This window comes from Pipra filicauda, unplaced genomic scaffold (assembly GCF_003945595.2).
Source record: "Pipra filicauda isolate LSUMZ 115617 unplaced genomic scaffold, ASM394559v2 scaffold689_size176454_pilon, whole genome shotgun sequence".
Lineage (NCBI taxonomy): Eukaryota > Metazoa > Chordata > Aves > Passeriformes > Pipridae > Pipra > Pipra filicauda.
In genome coordinates this window covers 70,973-92,661 of record NW_024104852.1, presented here as the reverse complement: position 1 = coordinate 92,661, position 21,689 = coordinate 70,973, and the positions used below count along the sequence as shown (strand labels likewise).

Below are 21,689 nucleotides of genomic sequence, written 5' to 3'. Positions count from 1 at the left end.
ACTGCAGGAACCCTGCAGCTCCCAGGACTCACCGTGATGACGTCGAGGATGCTGAGAAGGCTGTGGACACTGTCTCCTGCCAGCACCTCCTTCACCACCACCTCTGTTCCATCCTGCAGGCACAGACACACCATCACTGCAGGCTCACAGCTGCATTTTGGCAAATTTGGAGCATTTCAGAAAGCTTAACTTGCTCCCAATCCTCCCACACACTCTGAGCAGCTCCCATTCCAGGTTCCCATTGGGACTTGGATGCTTGTTTTGTCTCTGCTCTGATGGAAATGTGCTCATTCCAACCACAGGGCTTCAAATCACCATTCTGAAAGTGATAAATTAAAAGCAACTAAAAGCCAGCTTTGTCTGGGGGGAGTTGGACCTGCTTGTCTTTGCTTTGTAACCACCAACAAAACAAAGCTCCCTTCACTCTGAGGCAGAATCAGCCTCCTTTATCAAGGGGTTTCATGTCAGGAACAGAAAAATGTAAAATTATACAGAAATCATCACATTTGGTATAATTTCCAAACACGAGTCCCCTGCATTTTCAGCCATTGGAAACCTGTTCACAACCTAAAGCCAAACTCAATGTTCAGTCAGGAAGAAGAAAAATACTAAAAATCAAACTTGGCAGAAAGGATCACAAGGGCTGGCACTCAACATTTTAAGACTCACCCATGAAACAAACCATCATTTCTTTTCCCTGTTTACCCAAAAGTGAATCTGACTCTTCCACCTCCCAGGTAAAACCCAGTAACTCCCATTAGAATATTCTGAAGTGAGCGAGGTCTCTCCTGCTCTCTGTGCCCACCTACTTTCTATAATGACCACCCCAAAAGGGAATGTTTCCAAGCCCACCTTGCACCCTGTCCTCCCTCAATAACTATGTGTGAGGATATTTCAAGGTGCCCCATCAGCACTGTGTCCTTCTCTCCCATCTGAGACACGAGGGACCAGAGCTACAAACCTCGATCTTTATGAAGAGTTGGGAGTAATCCCTTCTAAATCCCTATGACTCACAGGCCTAAGTCTAATCAATGCTTAATGATTCATGCCAGGCTGTATGCTATGCCAACAAATGTATCTTAAAAACTGCAGATCAGTTGGTTCTTACGCTTTCCTGGATGCAAACTTCCAGCTTCCCATCCTGCACGACGTAGATGCTGTTGTCCAGCTGCCCAGGACGGAAGATGTACTCGCCCTCATGCAGCTGCACGAAGAACATGTGCTTGCACAGCTCCAGGAACAGAGGCTTCTCAAAGTGCCCAAGGACCCTGCAGCAAAGAAAACGCAGAGGGAAACCCAAAATCACCAGTGCCCTTGGAAAATCCTTCCTAAATTAGCAAAGCACGAATAACGGAGGAAGCCCCGAGGGGCTGCTGCGGGGCAGAAGGAGTAGAGCTCCCCAGAACAGAGGTGCAAGAGCACTGTGAAACACTGAGACTGTGAATACTGGGGTTCCTTCGGAGAAGAACTCCAAGGAATGCCAGCAAGCTCAGCAGGAAGTGCAGCCAGCCTTCTTCCAGCAAACACCAGCACGGCTTCCGAAGGAGAAGGAATTTAAAACCCTGCAGGATTCACACACTGCAGGAGAAAAGTTACTCCATGGAACTCTCCCTTTTAGTGCAGCTGCCCTGTCCATGGGACCAGGACACAGGAGAAATACTGAAAATATAGGGAAAAATTCCTGTCATCTGCACACACTTTAAATTTGGAATATTCCATCTCCTGCAGGTAACGTGCACCTGGACTCCTCCAGTACTGAAAATAGCCAGTGACTACCAGGCAGACAGAAATACAGGTCTTAAACCTGATCACTCTGTTACAGAGCTCCATCAGCTCACATTTATCAGGATTAATCCATCAAATTCTACTGCAACATCAGTTAGTCACAGGAGATCATAATTCCACCAGATGACTTAAATAGCATTTTTATTCAAGAATGTATGACCTTCAGGAATTAATTATATCATATCTGGGAGAAAAAATGAACATCCACAAACAAAACCAAAATTACAGATGGGAAGATCTGAAACTCTTGGCTGTGTCAGCAAATTTAACCTCTTGCTGAAGGGGCACAAAGACCAGCCCTTCTTCTTAATCTGCCCAAGAGCCCCGGGGATTAACCTGACTTTGATTTGATTTGCAACCTTTTCAGCCAGAGAAGTGAAAGATTCTGCAGCTTAGAGAGCTGTCAATATGGTATCCAATTAACATTTACCAATTACAATGCTTTTCTGTACCAAAAAATTGTCAGATAGAGCCTACAGAGAAGTTTTAAAATGCACTACATTTGTTCATGTTAGAGCACCTTCATTATCACTATCCCCAAATTCAGGCCACTAATCTACATCCTTTTTCCCCCCCTCATTTTTTATTTTTAAATCAAACTCCATTATTTTCTTAACATTTCTAGAAAATTCCAAGTCCTTTATTCTGTCCTCATGCTCAGATGAATTTCAGTCAACTCCTTCAAGATTCTGACCCTGCAGCCATAAAGTCTGAGACTTGATACAACCTGCCAGATATTCACATCACTTGAACATCCACACTTATCTTCTAATTTAACATTACCTGACATTTTTAAGCATGTACAGGACTTCTGATGGCAAATGGGAATTCTTCACATCAAATTCAGTCAGATCTGCCTCTAGCAAAGAGGGAGGAGGCTCCTTCCTCTGCAGAGTTGGACATTCCTTCTTAATACGTAGAATCCTGCAAAGGAAAACCTGAGTCAGGGAGCCAGGACATCCCCTCATTTGTCTTAATTATAGTGTAAGTACTGAGTAAGTATATAGTGAATGATAAACACTTGCCATCCCAAGTTACACATCATCAATCAGCTAAACCTTCCATCCTCCTGCCTTTCTTCAACCAAACCAGACAGTGCCGCACAAACCACCCCAGTTCAGCAAACTCCCCAGCTGATCCTCAGCTGAAAGGACTGGGAAAAGCCAGGAGCTATGGAAAAGTGCTCTGCTAAAGACTGGACCACAAATAAAAACTCCAAACCCGTCCTCCCTGGCACAAATTTTCCCCTTCCCAAAAGCCCAAGTACCTTTTAGCCAGAGATAAAACTTTTGCCCGTTTGCGCATCCTCTGGCGAGGCACCGTGTTCCCAACCAGGGAGTTTGGAAGAGTTGTAACCTGGGAGGAAAGAAGGAAAACAAAAACAGTTACTAAAACCCAGAACAAACCAGAAAAACCAACTCAGTAGTTCCAGCTCTGCAAAGGTTCCAAGCCATCCCCCAGCCATTCAGAACCACAGAATGTGCTGAGTTGGGAGGGACCCACAAGGATCATCCAGTCCAACCCCTGGCCCTGCACAGGATCATCCCCAAGGGTCACACCCTGTGCCCCAGAGGATCATCCAAACCCTCCTGGAGCTCTGGTAGCCTTGGGGCTGTGCCCACTGCCCTGGGGAGCCTGGTCAGTGCCAACCACCCTCTGGGGGAAGACCCTTTCCCTGAGGTCCAACCTAAGCCTCCCCTGAGGCCATCGGAACACCTGTAAGACCTCAGAGGACTGGAACAACATCTACTTCAGGATCACTTCCTTTCTATGAAGCAAGCAAACTATATTTTGATTTTACTAAGCAACTGCTACAGTGGTAATGGATGGTAGGGGGGAAAAAACCTTCAGCCGTGGTTCTCACTCAGGAACACTCAACATGGGGAAGAGGAGGAAGGCACTGAGCTCTCCTCCCTGTGACCAGCGACAGGACCTGAGGGAATGGCTGGAGCTGTGCCAGGAAGGGTCAGGTTGGATCTCAGCAAAAGGTTCTTCCCCCAGAGGGTGGTTGGCACTGACCAGGCTCCCCAGGGCAGTGGGCACAGCCCCAAGGCTGCCAGAGCTCCAGGAGGGTTTGGACAAGGCTCTGAGGGACAGGGTGGGATTGTTGGGGTGTCTGTGCAGGGCCAGGGGTTGGACTGGATGGTCCTTGTGGGTCCCTTCCAGCAGAGGATATTCCATGATTCTACCTGGCAGTCTGTGTGCTGACAAACCAGGGCCACATTCACGTCTGAGCTGGTGACAAACCAAGGCTTTTTCCCACTTTTCCTGGTTCCCAAGTGCCACCCTCTGGAGAAACACATCAACTGCTACACCAAGAAAACCCCTCATTAGTTACTTCCAAAACATTCCTAGTTCTTCATTTGTTTCTCAAAGAGTTGAATCTCTGTAAAACATCTCTGTCACAAAATAAATCTTTAATTAGTTTGGAGGGGTTTTTTTTTAAGTAAAACCTTGGTATGTTATCGAAATTCCCCAAATTACAATCCACAGCAGTCAGTGTGTAAATAGCCTCTGCCTTATTCAGGAATAAAAGTAAAAAGCAAAGTGTAAAACCCCAAACCCAAAAATACCTGAAATGAATTTCCCATGTGGAATTCTAAGCATTCTTTACTTATGTGACTTACATATAAACAGCTGTGTTAAAGAATATTAAAATTGTGAAGTTGCACATTAACATTATGAGGAATATTAAAATTATGAAGTTGCACACACACAATTTCCCTCCACTGAGGGCTTTTTTGGCCAAGTTCTACATAAAAGCTGACCTGCAATGCAAGGTTCAGGGAGTAACCACCTCCTCCACAATGAGACAGAGCTCCAGAGCTGAATATTAAACCCAGCACAGTGTCTAATTAAGTCCAGGTATTTGAATTCACCTCAACAAAGTGAATGAGGCAGAAGGCCATGGCAGCTCACAGGAGGAAATGTTCCTCAACACCCAGTGACTGGCAACCCAAGGTTCCTTTCCTGTACCTTATTTTTCCAGAGATGCAGGTTTCCAGTGCCCTGGCACTGGGAGTGCTCTCCTGGACTCAGCAGGTCATGGCACAGGGCACAGCCAGGACCCCCCCCAGCCACACTCTGCCTCTGGCCCCCACAAAAGGGGCCAGTCCCAGCCTGGCCTTGCAGCTTCCCAAGACTTCTGACTCTCCAGGACAGAAGGCAGGGAGAACATACCACAGTCAGAATTAAACAGCCTTGGTTTTTCTCCAGCCATTTGCACCCACCATCCTTCACTAAACAGAGGATTATAAATAAGCAACAAACACTTGGGGCTCTGAAAAGCACCACCTGAGGAAGAAGTAGCTTTCCAAAGTCAGGGATTATCAATAGCATCACATATCTATCTATCTATATCTCATATCTATATGTGAGATACATATATTATATAGATGTATCTGTTATAGATATATATCATATATTGATAAAACAAGGGGGAATGGCTTTAAACTGAAAGACAGTGGATTTAGATTGGATACTGAGGAGAAATCCTTCCCTGCGAGGGTGGGGAGGCCCTGGCACGGGTTGCCCAGAGAAGCTGTGGCTGCCCCATCCCTGGAAGTGTCCAAGGCCAGGTTGGACGGGGCTTGGAGCAACCTGGGCTAGTGGAAGGTGTCCCTGCCCCTGGCAGGGGGTGGAGTGAGATGATCTTTAAGGTCCATTCCAACCCAAACTACTCTGATTCCATGATATTTAAACAATCATCAGCTCCATACAGGAGTTAAGATATTCAGTGATTTATTACTACCCTCACTGGCTGCAAATATTCTTGAAAGAGCTAAAGTTTGGCCAGAAGGAGAAGCTCCTGCTGCTCCACCAACAATTCAGGAAGCATTCCAGGGGTTCTGAAACATCCACAAAATCTCAGCGAAATTTTACAGGTTGAAGGCCTAAAGTATTACAGAGTCTACACCCCCCAGAGTGGATTTTAACCTCCCTTCCCTCCCCCTGTGCCAGATGCTCTCACCTTCCTCATGATCTTCCTGCCATAGAACATCACTTTGTCCCTCTTGCGAAACCTGTACTGGGGCACGTGGGGCTGAAGCTGTTCTGGAACAGAGAAGCATCACGTCAGAAACCACCTGCTCAGGGAAAACACCTGAGCACAGCTTGGCAATTCTGCTGCCCTGGCTCCTGTCTGCTCAGCTGGCACCTCTCAGGGTCAGCACTGGGAGTTTAAACCAACCCAGGACACCTCAGTACCCAGCTCTGAGCAGCCAAGCCAGAGCAAGGAAGAGCTGCTTTGGGGTTCTACCTCAGCACCAGAGGAGATAAAGGGCTCTCTAAACAGATACAAGGATTAGGCAATTTTAATCTCACAAAGGAAACCTCTAATTCAATCATTTCTCATTACTGTAACAGTGAAATCACAGCAGGGCTGACATCATTTGCATAATTTACAGCTGACAATAAGGCTGATCCTAATCACACACTGGAGAAATAAAAACCTCCAGCACCCTGAACGTGACAGTTTTGGATTCTGGGTTCAGACCTGGGTAAGTGAATCAACAAAAGTTCTTCATCCTTTTAATGCTGTTTTCCTGCAAGAGCCACCCCTTCACAGCAAACAACTACCACAGATTATTACAAAAATACTCGAGATAGCTAGGAAAACTGCTTTTAAAACTTACTTAGTTATCACATACTTACTGGATTGTCTCAGTCTTCTGTACACAACAAACACAACAACTGCAATAAACAGCAGTGCCACTGCAGCTCCAATTGCAATTCCAGTCAGCTGGGAGGGAAGTTTAGGGGGAAAGAAGTTAATATTTTCAACTTTATAAATTACTATGTACTTTTTGGAGGGCTGAGGCACACTGAGCTCAGCAGGATATCTAAAAGTCAAGCACGTTCATAAATACTTGATTTTTAATTCAAACCACATATGCAAGGAATTTAAGCTCTAACAGTGGTTCACATGCAAAATATTCCACATTTTTCTTCCCAAAGATCTGTGAGCTGATTAACTCAATGTACAGGAGATGAACAAGGACCTGGAGTGACAGGACAAGGGAGAATGGCCTTAAGCTGAAGGAGGGCAGGGTTAGGTGGGATATTGGGAAGAAATTCTTCCCTGTGAAGGTGGTGAGGGGTTGGGACAGAATTCCCAGAGAAGCTGTGGCTGCCCCATCCCTGGAAATGTCCAAGGCCAGGTTGGACTGGGCTGGGAGCACCCTGGTCTAGTGGAAGGTGTCCCTGCCCATGGCAGGGGGTGGGACTGGATGAGCTTTGAGGTCCTTCCCAAACCATTCTGTGATTCTAAATAACAGGAATTAATTCCTGCCTCGTGCCCAGCGACAGCAAAGAAACAAACACTCAGACTTTGACAATTCCTGACAGTTCAGGAGAAGCTGCACACTCTGGATGCACAGCCAACCTCCAGCCATACTTTACCATAGTGGTGTGTATCCTGTCCTCCACAAACTGCAGCATGGGGGTTGCATCTGGGATCACAGCCTGGCACCAAAAGGAAGGTGAAATTAGTTTCCCACAACTGGCAAAGAGCCTCCATAAGAACATCTCAGTGCCTGGTCTGTCACATACCTTAAAACACAACTGGATTGTGTTTTTCAGCACCTTCCTTTGATTTTGCAAACACAAACATTCAGTGGAGAGGGGTTATTAGGGGAGTTTTGAGTTGGTGTCAGTTCAACACAGTCTAAACAGCCCTAAACCAGGCAATAACTTTTTTTGGTGGTTTTAAGTTCTTCAGAGCAACAATGATGAGAATGGAATGTAAAAGACTTCATGAGACTGAGAAAATAAGTCATAAATCAGCAGGTTAAAGTCATCATAAGAAGCAAATGATGCAAAAGCCCTGACCTCAGGTGGGCTGTCCTGGGACCTGTGCCCACCACTGCTTCTCAGGAATAAAACCTGGCAGTTAAAAGAACCTCACAAATGCCAATTTAAACTTAGGAGAAGGGGGGGAAAGGCAAAAAAAATTACAACAAACAAGTGGCAAACAAACCCAGCAGAAGGAGATATGTCCCCCTGCAAGTCTTGAACCTGCCAAGTCCTTGAATTAAGCACTTCACACAGTTCTGGTAACAATTCCTGCCCCTGGTTCCAGACCTGGATGACATCTGAATTTAGCTTTGCCACCAAGAGAAAAATGAAGGGCACACAGAGTCACCAAACTAGTCTCTCTCATAAAATTAATTCCAGTTCTACAGCACAAATGAAACTCCTGCCTGACCAGTCACCTCTCACTATGCTCACTTTGGCTTCTCAGGTTGTTTTAACACAGCACACGGACAATTTATCTTCCCAACATGAGTCAAACTCTATCACTATTCTTATCAGACTATTATTCACGGGATTGTAGCAGAAAGTCAGAAAAATTTGAAAAAATCAAAAGCTGAAAACGTGGTAGCAACAGATACAACACCTGGTGACAGAGAGTTCTTGGTGTAAATCTATTGTGGTCACTTAATGTATTTCCCCTTGACAGTGTCAGGGACATGGACAGCTCTGCTGCTCTCCAGGCCTGTGGGATCTCAAATAACATCAAAAATAGTAGTTGCCAACTGACACTCACAGTGCTGCTCCAGGAGGAGGAGAAACAAACCCACGAGCAGAAGAACAAAACCCCGCCGGGCCCAGAGCGAACCCTCAGGCCTCAACGAGGGAAAGAAGAAATTCAGAGCTCCAAGAAACACTGAGAGGTTCTTGCAAGGTTTTTACCAGTGAAAACATGATATTCCCCACCCAGACCCGGGGGTGGATCTTTTCCAGCACTGCCAATCCTTCTGGAAAAGCAGAGGAAGCAAAGCAGACAAGGTGAGCTGTTGAGACAACTGGGACATGTCAGCAATTCCTGGGCCATGACAGCACCTGGGGCAGGTGTGAGGTCATGGGCAGCTCCTCTCTGAGGAGGGCTGTGGCCAGCACCCAAATCCAAGGACTTCACAGGTGCCTCACACAGCCCCAAACAATTCTCAGACCCAAAACACCTGTGGGATAACCCTGAAAAATCCCTCATTCCATCAGAAAACGGAGCAAAGACCTGCTTAAAGGATGGGTTAGCATAAAGAGCTTTTCTCTGCTTCTTGGTGTTGGAGTTTCCTTAAGAAACAGAGACTTAACAGCACTCAGCACCAACATGCAGCCTCACAGCTAATGCTCACACCCATCCAGAGTCCAGGCACAAACACTCAGCTCTGCTGAGAGTCCAGCAACATCTCCTTGCAGTCCAAGGCAAACACTGAGACATTCCCTGTCCTGGGAGGGGTGGGAGAAGCTTATCAGCACTGAAAGCAAGGCCTTAAAATTGGGACTGCCCAAAACATCAGACTTCCTCCTTGCTCTGAAGCACCCAGGGTCACATGCCTTGTTTTGACTACAGAGACTGGAGTTTCACAAAACATTTTGAAGTGCCCAGGAGTAGGTTGTGTGTGTTTTTTAGTTCTGAGAACCAAAATAGAATAGAATAGAAGAACTATTTTGTTTTTCACAACTGTGAAAAGCACCACATGCCTTGTTGGACCACGAGTTTCCAATTTATGGTTAAGAACAAATGCAAGGAGAGCAGGCTGCCAGAATTCTGCAATTCTCCCTTCTTTAGGCTAAACCCATACAAAACAAAAGGTATTTAAACCATAGCATTGTGCAAAGTTTAAAATACAAAGCAGACTATGAATGCTTTGTAGCAAATAAAAAAAAATTAAAATAATAAACACACAGATAAATGGGACCAATCCTGAAAAGTTTGAAAGGATAAAACTCTTGGAAGGAAAGGTTCCTTCAAAGTAAAAGCACCTAAAGGCATGGCCCAAATGTTATCAAATCAGGTACAGCACCTTTCAGCTGCTGGAAACACTCCCAGGGAAATAAATATGCCAAAAAACAAGAGCAAAGCAAAGTACCTCAAGGCTGGTGCTGTTGTCTTCTTCAACCATGTCTGGAGGCACAGCAGGAGCAAAAGCAAAACCAAAAAGAGAAGACTGAGTTAAGAGACGATCACACTCTCTGATCCAAGTTCTTGAACAATACAAGAACACAAGGGGAACAATAACTTTTTAACTTTATCATCCCTTTGTGCTGAGCAACAAAACCCAGCAGGGAAGTGCTGGGAGACAGGGCTGTGTCTCCTAAAGAAACTCCTCCACAGCCACAGGTATTCACGCACAGGACATCCCGGGTGCCCACAGCCCGGTGGCACAGCCAGAGCCACCTCGGGGCACCCGTGCTCCAAGGAGAAGGGAACACCGGGATGGCACTGCCCGGGGCACACCGACACTGTGCGGGGCGACCGGAGCAGGACCGGGCTGCGGGGCAGGGCAGCACCGGGGCACCCGCCGGCTCAACCAGGGTCACCCTCCTGGTCAGCTCCGGTCAGCCCGGGTTACCGTCCTGGTTACCCACCGGCCAGCCCCGGGTCACCCTCCTGGTCAGCTCCGGCCGGACCTGGGTCACTCTCATGGTCACCTCCTGGCCAGTCCCGGGTAACCCCCCGGGACAGCCCCGGGTTACCCTCCTGGACGGCCCCGGCCTGACCCTGGTCATCCTCCTGATCAGCCCCGGGTCACCCACCTGGTCAGCTCCGGCCAGACCCGGGTTACTCTCTTGGTCACCCCCTGGCCAGTCCTGGGTCACCGTCCTGGTCACTCCCCGGCCGAACCCGGGTCATCCTGCGGGTCAGTCCCGGGTTACCCTCCTGGGCAGCCCCGGGACACCCCCGGGTCGCCCTCCTCTGCCCTGTCCCGTCTCGCCCAGTCACACCTTGGGACACGAGAGAGAAACAACAACCCCCCCTTCCCCCGGCACACCGCGACACCGGCGCCCGGCGGGGGCACCGCGGGGCCGCACTGCCCGCAAGGCCCGGGTCCCGCCGCCGCTCCTCGCCGAGCCCGGCACCCTGGCACGCCCTCACCTGCAGCAGCTCCAGCTCCTGCTCCAGCCGCAGTCCCCATCCCGCTCCCGGTCCCGGTCCCGAACCGGCTCCCGGCTCTCGCCGCTCCCCGGGCCGGGGCCGAAGGGCGCGGGGCGCACTCCCCGCCCGCCGCCGCCAGGGGGCGCCCCGGCCCCCGCAGCTGATTGGCGGGAAAGCCCCGGCCTCGCCAGGCCCCGCCCACCCCGCGGGACGCTCGCCGATGATTGGACCGAACAGTGCGGGGGAGCATCGGCGCTGCGGATTGGCTGGTGTTTGTCAGCCAATGGGAGCGGGCGGTGTTGCGTCGTGGGGAGGCGGGAGGGCGGACGGGCCGCTCGGGGTCGTGAGGGGAGGGAGGAGGGACTGGCCCCGCCGAGCCCCCGGGGCCTTCAGGGACCGGCTCCGGCTCCGCTGACCACTCGAGTGCCTGCAGGGAGTGGCCTGGCCCGGGGAGCCCTCGGTGCCCTCAGGTATCGGCCCGGCTCGGGAGAGTCTGAGTGCCCTGAGGGACCGGCCTCGCTGAGCCCCCGCTACCCTCAGGGAGCGACTCTGGCTCTGCTGAGCCACTGAGAGTGCCCTCAGGGAGCGGCCTCGTTCTCAGTGACCAGCTCCGTCCTCGCTGAGCCCTCGATACCCGCAGGCCCGGCCCGGTGCCCGCCATGGGGCTCCTGTCCCAGCTGGCCCGCGGGCTGGTGCGCGGCGCCGACCGCCTGTCTCCGTTCACCAGCAAGCGCGGCCCGCGGAGCTTCAACAAGGGCCGCGGCGCCAAGAAGCTGGGCGTGCTCACCAGCAACAAGAAGTTCCTCCTCGTCAAGGAGATGGTGCCCGAGTTCATCGTGCCCGACCTGACGGGCTTCAAGCTGCGGCCCTACGTGTCGTACCGCGCCCCTGAGGGCTCCGAGCCGCCCGCCACGGCCAAGCAGCTCTTCGACGAGCTGGTGGCTCCGCGCATCGAGAAGGACGTGAAGGACGGCACGTTCGACCCAGACAACCTGGAGAAGTACGGCTTCGAGCCCACACAGGAGGGGAAGCTCTTCCAGCTCTTCCCCAAGAACTACGTGCGGTAGGGAACGAGCAGCGCCCTCGGCGGGGGCGAGGCACGACCGGCACTCGCAGGACTGGCTCTGGCACCGGACATTAAAGCAGATCCTTCCACCTTGTCCCTCTGCAATGTGTGATTTAAATCCTGGGGGAAACTGGCCGTTCATTCCACACAGTTGTGCCTGGAGAGCACAGCCCTCCCTGGAGGTTCTCGGGGTGAGGGGCCTGTGAGGTTTCTAAAGACAAAGTACTGCAAAGTTTAAGAATTAAACTCTTAAGAGATAAATTAAGGATGAAAACGTTCACTCTGGGAGACGGGAGGCATGTTCAGTGTGTGCTCTGAGCATCCAGTCTGAGTCCTGAAGGTGGTGTCTGCAAACCCCCATATTTTCGGGGCTGGGGAGGGCCAGGAGGGGTTGGTGCTGCTCTGGCTCCCAGGTCCGAGTCCTGCAGCCCCAAATCCCCACACAAGTCACTGCAGGGGCACAGGGTGTGGGATCACCCACAGTGGGGGAAGGGAAGGCACAGCTTTTCTAACTGCATTTAAACTCGGCATTTTTCACTTCCTGTGAAGCTCATCAGAGTAACAGTTACACAGGGGGTGGTTTTCTGCCTTCAGCTTCGGGTGCAGCACCTCAGCCCTTCCTTCCAGAGACTTTCCAGCCAGGACACTTTGCAGGTGGAGGGGTTGGAGAATGGGGCAATGCAAAGCTGGGGAGCAGCAGTTCCTGTGCCCTTTCACACCAGTTCCAGCTTGGTCTTCACCACGTGTGGTCTTCACCAGCCCCCACACCCCATGTGAAGGCAGATTGTAACTGGAGTCTCCTCTTTTTTCTGAGCAAAGCAAGGACTGGCCTAAAGCCTAAACCAGTGCCCCAGTCTGGCCCCAGTGACAGCACTCCAGCTTTGCTGCCCTCAGGCTGTTTCCTCTCCATCTCACAGGGCAATAAAAAGCGTTACAAGCTTTAAAACAGAGCTACAAGGACACACCCTCGATGTTCCCAGGAAACTGGCTTGTCTGCTCTGACTCCCAAGGAACATTCACCAAGTGCCCTCCAAGCCTCAGCCAAGTTCCTTTGATTTTTAAACCTCAAAACAACCAAGAAAAAATAAATCACTTATATTGGCTTTATTTTAGAAACATCCAAAAATAGCATGTTTTGGTTTGTTTTTTTTTTTTAAGAAAAGCTCTTGTTTGCAGTACTAATATGAATCTTCATGTAACAGTGCTCAGTGTTTTTCTAAAATACCCACTCACCCCTGAGCAGGGGGTCTCAGAGCAGTCAAGTTCTCATCTGGATCTCATTTGGATGTAGCACTGTTACACAGAGATCTGTTGCTGGTGTTTCTTTTCCCCCAGACAGCTCATCCTTTAGGACATTCAAAGACAAACCACCCAAGCTAAGACTTACTTACCTAGTTTAAGCTGGTTTTTTGTTTCTAGGGATAGATAAAATGCTCCAGAAAGGGTGTTTTGCTGATACTTCACAGTGAAAAAAGAAAGCTAATGGAGCAACCATGAGAAATCCTGCAGCCATTCCTGGAGGTAGTTTGGGCAATGCTGTTCAGGTTTTGGTTTCTGTACGTATTTTGAACTTAAAAAGATGTCAGGAAACACCACTTAGACTTTGTGGAGGTTTTGATCTTAAAGCTGTTCACCTTTAAAAAACTGAAAGATCTTGACTTTGGACCTAAATGTGGAGAGCAGAAAACATGAGCTGCATACAAGAGGCTGTGGGGGCAGTTGAGTGGCACTAAATGAGGGCAGGGTCACTACAGGGTTTATCTAAACCAGGGAGGGATGAGGGAAACTGCCAGCAGGGGAGGAGCGATGGGAAGTGATGGAGGTGCAGCAGGATCCTCACAAGAAAGGCCCTGCTCACCACAACACTTCCATCTGCACCTCCTCCTGAACCAGAATGGCTATTAAAAATCTCTCCAAGCACACTGCACTGTGCCTGGCCTGCCTGAGCTCTTCTCAAGGGACTGGTTTACACATCAGCCTCTGCTCAGGGGCTTTTCCAAGACATTCCGGGAACGTTCTGATCACATGCTGGGTCTACTCATAGCAGCACAGTCTGGTTTGTGATGGGAGGAGGAGAACAGGCTTAACAGATCAATGTGAAATGCAAACCAGCTTTGAAAGGATCCAAATCTGAGGTACAAAGCCTGTGAGAGGAGGGCTGTCCCACCTGGAACCAGGACATTAAGGGAAAAACTAAATAAAGCTGTCTGTGCTTGACCACAGGCCTCCAAGCAAAGGGTTTCCCCTGTGCTGAAAATAAAACACCGGGAATTCCATCAGTGTGGGCCTTGAAGGACTCCCAAGCTCAGCAATAAAACTGGGAAGGCCCAACAGGAGTTAGGCAGGGTGATAAGTTCAGCTATCACTCTCAGTTCAGTTTTCCTGCCCCTCTCCCTTGGGACTGGTCAGTGCAAACTTTCAGCTGTTCTTCTGGATGGAGATCCAGGACTTGGCACGTCAGGAGTGGTCCCCAGGCTCATCTCCCACCTCCAGACATGGAGGATGTTGTCGTAGAAGGAGCAAGTGGCCACGATGCTCGTCTCCTTGGGGCTGTCTGGGGACCTGGCCGAGCCCCCACTGCTGTCCAGGCCTGTTCCATTGGGGCTCCTGGCTCCAGACTCAGGGCCACTGGCTGAGCCGGGATCTGGGCCTCCAGCCAGGTCTAAACTTCCCTTTAAGGCAGAGCCCCTGCCCAGGCCAGGTTCCCCACCCAGCCTGGGAGCTGCCCCCACTCCGAATGGCACGGCCGGGCCTTCGCTCTCCTCATCCAGGATCACATCAAAAGTAGCTGTAGGAGACTCATAAATTATCTTCAGGTTTTGGACCTGCAAATTCAGCCTCTCGTCTCCTTCCTCTGCTCCCGGGAGCTCCTCCGAAGGCTGGCACATGGCAGCAGGGTCCTGTGCTGCAGGCAAGGAGTCCCTGGGACACAGCCTGGACCAGTCAGCCCCGTAGGCCAGGGAATTGTGCAGGACATAGGATGACAGGATGACACATTCCTCTGTGTTCTCCGCTTTAAAAAAGAAAATAAAACCATGAAATGAGCAGAAATCCAGTTGTGGTTTGGGGCTGCTCAGCAGCCACCCCAGCACTGGCTGTGTCCCACGGGAAGAGTTCTCTGATTATTGCCTTCTTCACCACAGGGTGAAGCGCTCCAGGAGGAAGGAGGTACTGACTCAGCCACCTCTCAAAGGCTTGGATTCTCCCTGGGCAGAAGAGGGTTTAACATGCATGAGCTTTAACAGCCTCATTATCCAAAACACCCTCAAAGGCTCAAGACAGACAGGAGTGATCACACCGTGGTCTCCACTGAGCCAGGAACACACCTGGGAGATCTCCAAGCCAGGTCCTGGTTATTAATTCATTGCAGATGTTCTTCCCATGAGCCATCAGCATTTAACTGACAGTAACTGGACATCAAGTTCCTGCCTTCCCTATACAGGAGAAATGTTACCCTCATTTCCTAAGCTGCCCAAGGTCTGAAGAAACCCAAGAAGGCTGTAAGACTGCATCTGTAATGTGAATGCAAACAGCTTTTTCATCAGGGAAATACCTCCCGATTCACACAAAGGGCTTATTCACGTTATTCTGGATTAACCAGGCTGCTTAGCACCTCCTCCCTGAGGCAATAACCCGTTCCCCAGCAGGGCAGTGACTCCTGCTGACAGGAAAGCACCACCTGACATTCAGAAGAACCTCTGTGAATCCTCACAACAAACACAAACTGGAATGGTTGTGTCAACAGGTAATCACAGAACCACAGAATATTCTCAGTTGAAGGGACCCACAAGGACCATCAAGTCCCACTCTTAAGTGAATGGTCCACACAGGGGTCAAACCTTGGTGTTACTGGCACCATGCTCTGACCAACTGAGCTCATCTCACCAAAACCAACCCGTGAAAAGGAATTATGAGGGATTTACATATGAACAGTGACAGGGCCTTTGCACAACCCAGCAGGCCAGCAGCAAGGACAGAGCTGGGAAAGCTGGAGGAGTTACCTCAAACTGGAACAAAAGTCTATGGATATCACCTAGATGCTTCTAGAAAGTCAGAGCTGGAGCTCCCCCATGAACCTGGAGGCAGGACAGGAGAGCAGCAGGGCAGCCCGGGAGTGTCTCTGCTCCCTGCACACTCACCCAGGCTCCCACGGCAGTCCAGGATCTTGAATCCACTCTGCATGCAGGCTGCCAGCAGCACGAAATCACGTGTGGGGTGCCACTTCAGCCTCCACACCCCTCCTTCCACGTGGGTGTCAGCCAGGGGCTGCTTCATGTTCCTGCTGTCCCACAGCAGCACGTGCTCGTCGTAGCTGGAGACACCACAAACAGCAACACAGAGGATTTGGGGCAACAAGCACAGGAGAAGGTTAGGACAGATCACATGGGATTCCTGGAGAGGCAGCAGCGTGTCCAGGGAACAGAGGAGGTTGGTCACACCAGGGAAGAGCAGCTGGAAGGGACTCACCTGCCCGTGGCCAGGAGGTTCTCCCGGTGGGGACTGCACTGAATGCTGCACACACCCATGGAATGTCTGCAGGAGAGGGACAGAGCAGAGGGAACAGACAGCAATGCACAGCTCGAGAAGGGATTCTCCCTTGAATTTTAAGGATTACTGCATCAAGGTGTCTCAGAAAGGAGAGGAAGGTGAGCTCAACTTCCAGTCCAGTGAACCCAAGCAGAGTTCCATCTACACAGTCCAACAGCCTCCCCAGGGCAAAACTTACCCTCTCACAGTCTCTCAGCACAAGTATTTTCTAGTAATATTTACACCACAAATTGCTGTTCAGAACCCTTAAGAATTTCAGCAGAACAACTGCATTCCCAGGAGACTTTACTCCCAACATTAATATTTCCATGGCAGCAGTGCCCAGTGTATTTTAAGGTTACATATAGAATTTCACTGGAGAGTTGTCTATATTGCTTTAATCATATTTTAAAACATGGAAAAAGAGAAAGAAAAGGGATCACTTCAAATAAGTGAACAGTGAAGAACAAAACATTTTCTAAAAAAAAATTCCATAATAAGATATCCAAATTTAACACATTAAAAAAATCCCAAAATAAGAGTAAATCCTTCTCTTAGAAAGGATGCTTCTCTTAGAAAGAAGCTACCACCACCTTCACCTGTGGAAGTCAGCAGTTATGCTGAAGGACATGGAGAAGAAAGTTTCAACCTGAAGTTGTCCTGATGGAAAAAACTAATAGATGCCTGCACTTCCCAAGGCAGGCAGAACCAGGACTCACTGGCACTGCACAGCTCTGGATTTGGCTTGGGAAGGGGCACAGTGGCACTTACCTCCTGCTGGTGAACACTGGAGCCTCTGGACTGCACCTGGTGTCCCAGCCCTTCAGCAGGCTGTCATCCCCTCCTGCCAGGGACAAAACACTGTGACCCCCAGCACCAGCCAGTGACAGCACAGAGCACTGAGACAAAGAATTCAGTCTGCAGCTTCCTCATGAGGGGCAGCTCCAACCTGTGGTCCCTGTGACAGCCCCCAGGGAATGGCTGGAGCTGTGCCAGGAAGGGTCCGGTTGGATCTCAGGCACAGGTTCTTCCACCAGAGGGTGGTTGGGCACTGACCGGGCTCCCCAGGGCAGTGGGCCCAGCCCCAAGGCTGCCCGAGCTCCAGGAGGGTTTGGATGATCCTCTGGGGCACAGGGTGGTTGTCGGGGTGTCTGTGCAGGGCAGGGGTTGGAATGGATGGGCCTTGTGGGGCCATTTCTACTCAGTGATTAAGAGCTGATGGGCCTGGGGTCTTTGAGAATGTAACAGACACACCAAAAATCACACTGCGGTTCACAACATCCATCACCACAGAAAAAATTTGCATTAACAACTCCTTACTTTGTTAAGAAAAAAAAATTAGAAGTCAAAAGGACGGGACTCAGAAAGCTCTCTGTGTCTTTGGCACACTGCCAAGAATATAACTTCTTTTGCCAAGAGCCACCCAAAGTTCAGTTTACAGGGCACAGCTTCTCCTACTTAACTCCAACTACTCCCCACCATCAAGAAGCCTTTTACCCCCAGCAGAGGCTCCAGCTCTTTCAAGGGGTGTGATGAAAGCACACCCGACCCTGGAAAGTAAAATCCCAAGGAACACACATCCCTAAACAAGATGCCCCCTCTCCAACACTCCCAAAGAAGATTCCCAGCCCACACAGACCTGAATACACGATATCGGTGTCCCAGTAATTAAAAGCAGCAATCCAGGCCTCAAATTTGTGAGCTTCCCACTGGCTCAGGACATGCACAGAAGGAGAAGATTCATCTATGGAGAAAAGGTTCAGCTTCCCCTCTGAATCACTGCTGATCACTCTCAAAGGACATCCACTACAGGGGATACAGGGAAAACATCAGGAATTACTGAATCGTGTTTGATTTGGCTGAACACTGACAGGAACTGGCAGCACAGTGGCAGGAATGACACAGTCATGATTCTTTTCAGCTTCAGCCCACCCCACCCTAAAATCAGCTGCCCCAGTGACCACCACTCCCTGATCTCACAGGGAGCCACCACTCACACCCATGGGAGGGAAGGAACCACCCTCGGCTTTGTCCTTCTCTGAGATGCAAAACTGGACTTCTCACATGCTTGAGATTACATCAGTAAACAAATTCCACGTGAAGAGTGATTTTTTTTTCCTCCAAATTGGACTGGCAAGGACCTTTCAGAGACTCTCCCCTCTTCTGGAGTACAAAGAAATGTTTTATTCCCCTGCTATCGAAGCACTGGCTGATCCTGACCTTTCCTGCTCTCTTCCTGTGCCACAGTACAGTTGCAGTTTCTGGACACAGTGACCTTGGAGCACTGGCAAAAGTTCTGCAATTCTCAGTGCACAGATTTCCTGACATTTCCTGACATGAACTAAGTCCCTTTTATTTAGTTGCTTGCAACTGCAGGTACTGCCCTGATGGCTCAGGGCTTCTTTCCAGTTCTACATGGAATGTTAGTTACACACTGAATCTCCCAAATTTCCACGTAAGAGATACAGGGTCACCCCTTTCTACAGAGAAATTATTGGTTTCTAGGAGAAAGTATTGGTCTCTCAAGTGACAAAAGTGACAGGCTTTAAAGGCACTGCAATAATCGAATGTAAGGAAGGACAAAGTCTAGCTGGGAATTCTACTTATTCATTAAACAACATGCACAGGAACAGCTTTAATTAGCAAAACCTACTAAGTATTTGCCCTAGAGCATTAAGCAATGCCTGCCTGATCCCCTCAGTTTCCAGCCTCACACCAAAGGCACCACTCTCTGTTTGCACTCACAGGACACATTTACCTCCCCTCTTTCAAGGTACAGCTAATTCAGGGTATTTCTTGCAGCGATGCCGTTTCTGAAATCTCATGTATGAGTGTTTGGGAGGAAGGAGCCACTTCCAAATCAGTTCTCTCCTGTTTCTCACACATGTTTAAACTTCCTACATGTGCTATGAGTAGCAGTTCTTAAGCAGAACTTCACATTGAAATTTCAGCTGTTCTAAAAGCAGAGTTGAAACCAGTGGATCCATCTGCATCCCATTCCAGTCTTTCCTTTTAGCAAAGGCAACAGAAGACACGTCCCTGGCTCACCTGCTGCCATTCCCCAGAGCACAACCTCACATTTGTTGCTGTTTTAGCCTCTGCTCTTGTTACAGTGGCCACAGCACATGTCCGTGTTCCTTTGTTACCCTTGCTCGGGAAACAGCAACTTCAATAGCAGGACCAGGGACACTGGGATGGAGAAAGTCAAAACCACTAAAGACTCATTCATCCAAGTCCTCAGCTTCTCCTGAAAGTTGTCCCCCACACACTGAGCCAGCTTTCACTCCCCTCCTCACCACTGCTCCCGTCCCGTGGACCAGTCCAAGGACAAGGCCAGTCGCTGTGCGCCGAGATCCACCCTGAAGCGTGGCTCCAACATGCAGCTGTTCTTCTACTGGAAACAAAAGGAATGGGTTAAGGCTGGGAAGACAGCAGGTCTGTAACAACGGGTGTACTGCTCATTCCCACTGCTTACTCTCTGTTTTCCAGAGACTGGTAAGCAGGAGGGTCCCACAGAACTGAATAATCACCCAGTACCAGCTGAGGGGCAGATATGCTCACACAGGATCCTACCCTTCTGCTGCCTAAACTCTGCTTCCTCTCAGGGAATTATGAAGTGCAGGAGAAATGACAACCTGACTGTGGGATTCCCTTACAGACTTTGCTCTCTGAGAATGGTTCTGATCACTCCCTACTCACCACAAAAGAAACCCCACTCCAACATTCCTCCTGGCTTCTAACAGCTTTGCACCTTCTGCTGTTTACCAGTTAATCCATCCCTGTTCTCGAGTGACAGTTCCAGGGTTTGTTTCTGCTCCCCTCCTGCCTCTCATCTCCCACTGTGCAGGTGGGTAGTGCCCATCCTGGCTCTCTGGTGCCATGAACAAGTTCATAGAATTTATGACAAACATCAGAAGACGAAACAGGTGTTTAAAAAGGTAAGCAGACTGAGAAAGCCATGGAAACCATCCAGCTTTCCTGCACACTGCTAGTAAATATAGGAATGTATCAAATCTGGGCTAACACCAGCTACAGCAGCAGCAGGCGTTGCAGCCACCCACCTCACTTCCAGTCAGGTGGCAAAACTCCACGGCGCCTGTGGAGTTTGCAATGCCAACCATGGGATGTTCTGCAACGGGAACGTGGCACCTGAAAGACCAAATGAAAGTGATGAATGTCCACAGTTCTTCTATTTTAGGAGGAGAGCAGAGTCATAACTTTTATTCCAAGATGCACAAGGAGAAGGTACGTGACCAAAAAGATCTCATGTTAAGAAAATCTAAGGCTCCTCACGTTACCACAAGCCTGTGTGGAGGGGATTAGATGTAGGGGAGATGTACTATATGCCATTATATAAAAAAATGAGGTACAAAATCACTGACCAGCTGCTCAACAAACGAGCAGAAGGTGCAACACAGCAATGAGGCACTCTTTGCTCACTGGAACAAACGAGAAAGTATTTCCCTCCAGCAAGTCAGGAACCATTTGGGTGGTAAATATTACTGCTGCTGCCATGCTAAGAGCCAAGAGAGATTCCCTTGGAGCCCCTGCTGTGCACCAGGCCTGGCTGGGCCAGGATGTCCAGGGTGGCACCAGCCCCGGCCCGTCCAGCATTACCATTTGATGTCCAGGACAGCGGCCGTGTCGATGCGCTGGATTTCGGTCAGTGGGATGTAGGGCTGCTCCTCGTTGTAGTGGTACAGGTAGAGGCGCCCGGTGCGGTCACAGGCCCCATTAGAGCTGCCTCGGGAATCGCTCTGTGCCAAACATGGGGAAGAACAGGGCGGGATTAGCCGTTCCTGCCGTTCTCCCGCGAGGAGAGGCGAGGAGGAGCTGGGCTGAGGCTCTCGCTTTATCCCTTGAGAGATAAAAGCCACGCAGCCCTGTCGGGGCCGGAGGGGCCCGCTCAGCCCCACCTCGAGCCACCCCGGCGGGACAAGGCACTGACCGGGCGCGGGGACCCGCAGCACCGGGATCGGGACCGGGACCAGGACCGGGGCTGGTCGGGGACAGGAGCTCACCCCGGAGCGGGGCCAGTTGGGGATGGGGGCTCTGCCCGGGGCCGGGCGGGGATGGGGATGGGGCTCTCCCCGGGGCGGTGCCGGGCGGACAGGGCCGGGGATGGGGCTCTCCCCGGGGCGGTGCCGGGCTCACCTCTGCGGGCGGGCGCAGGTGGTAGGTGCCGCAGGCCAGGATGCTGTGCCAGCCCTCCACCGGGCACCACTCCACGGCGTCCGCGCTGAACTCCGTGTCCACCACCTGCAGCGTGCGCGTCCGGCACGGCCCGGCCATGGCGGGCCGGCACCTCCGGGGCGGCACCGCCCGTCTGCTTCCCGGTCAGGGCGGGCCCGGGGCGGGGCTGCCCCGCAGAGCCGCCCCTTCTTCCTCAGAGCCGCCCCTCCTTCCTCAGAGCCGCCCCTCCTTCCTCAG

At 50.5% G+C, this 21,689-nt stretch overlaps 3 protein-coding genes across 3 annotated transcripts in view; 1 reads left to right on the top strand and 2 right to left on the bottom strand.

Annotated features, from left to right (window-relative positions):
• The window catches only part of PNPLA7 (patatin like phospholipase domain containing 7), an 84,488-nt gene extending 73,731 nt beyond the window's left edge, over positions 1 to 10,757 (bottom strand). Inside the window, exons 1-9 of the mRNA XM_039388786.1 lie at positions 10,667 to 10,757; positions 9,660 to 9,694; positions 7,186 to 7,248; positions 6,439 to 6,526; positions 5,756 to 5,838; positions 3,053 to 3,141; positions 2,569 to 2,709; positions 1,109 to 1,268; positions 33 to 113 (exon numbers count right to left, since the gene is read on the bottom strand). Of these exons, the coding sequence (XP_039244720.1) occupies positions 33 to 113; positions 1,109 to 1,268; positions 2,569 to 2,709; positions 3,053 to 3,141; positions 5,756 to 5,838; positions 6,439 to 6,526; positions 7,186 to 7,248; positions 9,660 to 9,694; positions 10,667 to 10,706 (780 nt within the window). The 5' untranslated portion in view covers positions 10,707 to 10,757. The remainder of the gene's footprint in view (positions 1 to 32; positions 114 to 1,108; positions 1,269 to 2,568; positions 2,710 to 3,052; positions 3,142 to 5,755; positions 5,839 to 6,438; positions 6,527 to 7,185; positions 7,249 to 9,659; positions 9,695 to 10,666) is intronic.
• Positions 10,758 to 10,996: 239 nt separating this feature from the next.
• Positions 10,997 to 11,993, top strand: MRPL41 (mitochondrial ribosomal protein L41). Its single transcript, XM_027746852.2, has one exon. The coding sequence runs from the start codon at positions 11,326 to 11,328 to the stop codon at positions 11,731 to 11,733; it is 408 nt and encodes a 135-aa protein (XP_027602653.1). The 5' UTR covers positions 10,997 to 11,325; the 3' UTR covers positions 11,734 to 11,993.
• An 828-nt stretch (positions 11,994 to 12,821) lies between these two features.
• On the bottom strand, positions 12,822 to 21,574 carry DPH7 (diphthamide biosynthesis 7). Its single transcript, XM_027746851.2, has 9 exons — positions 21,414 to 21,574; positions 20,877 to 21,016; positions 20,321 to 20,408; positions 19,556 to 19,650; positions 17,899 to 18,065; positions 17,031 to 17,103; positions 16,200 to 16,265; positions 15,872 to 16,044; positions 12,822 to 14,745 (listed from the first exon to the last, which is right to left on the bottom strand). The coding sequence occupies exons 1-9, from the start codon at positions 21,549 to 21,551 to the stop codon at positions 14,138 to 14,140; spliced, it is 1,548 nt and encodes a 515-aa protein (XP_027602652.1). The 5' UTR covers positions 21,552 to 21,574; the 3' UTR covers positions 12,822 to 14,137.
• Positions 21,575 to 21,689: the final 115 nt, after the last annotated feature.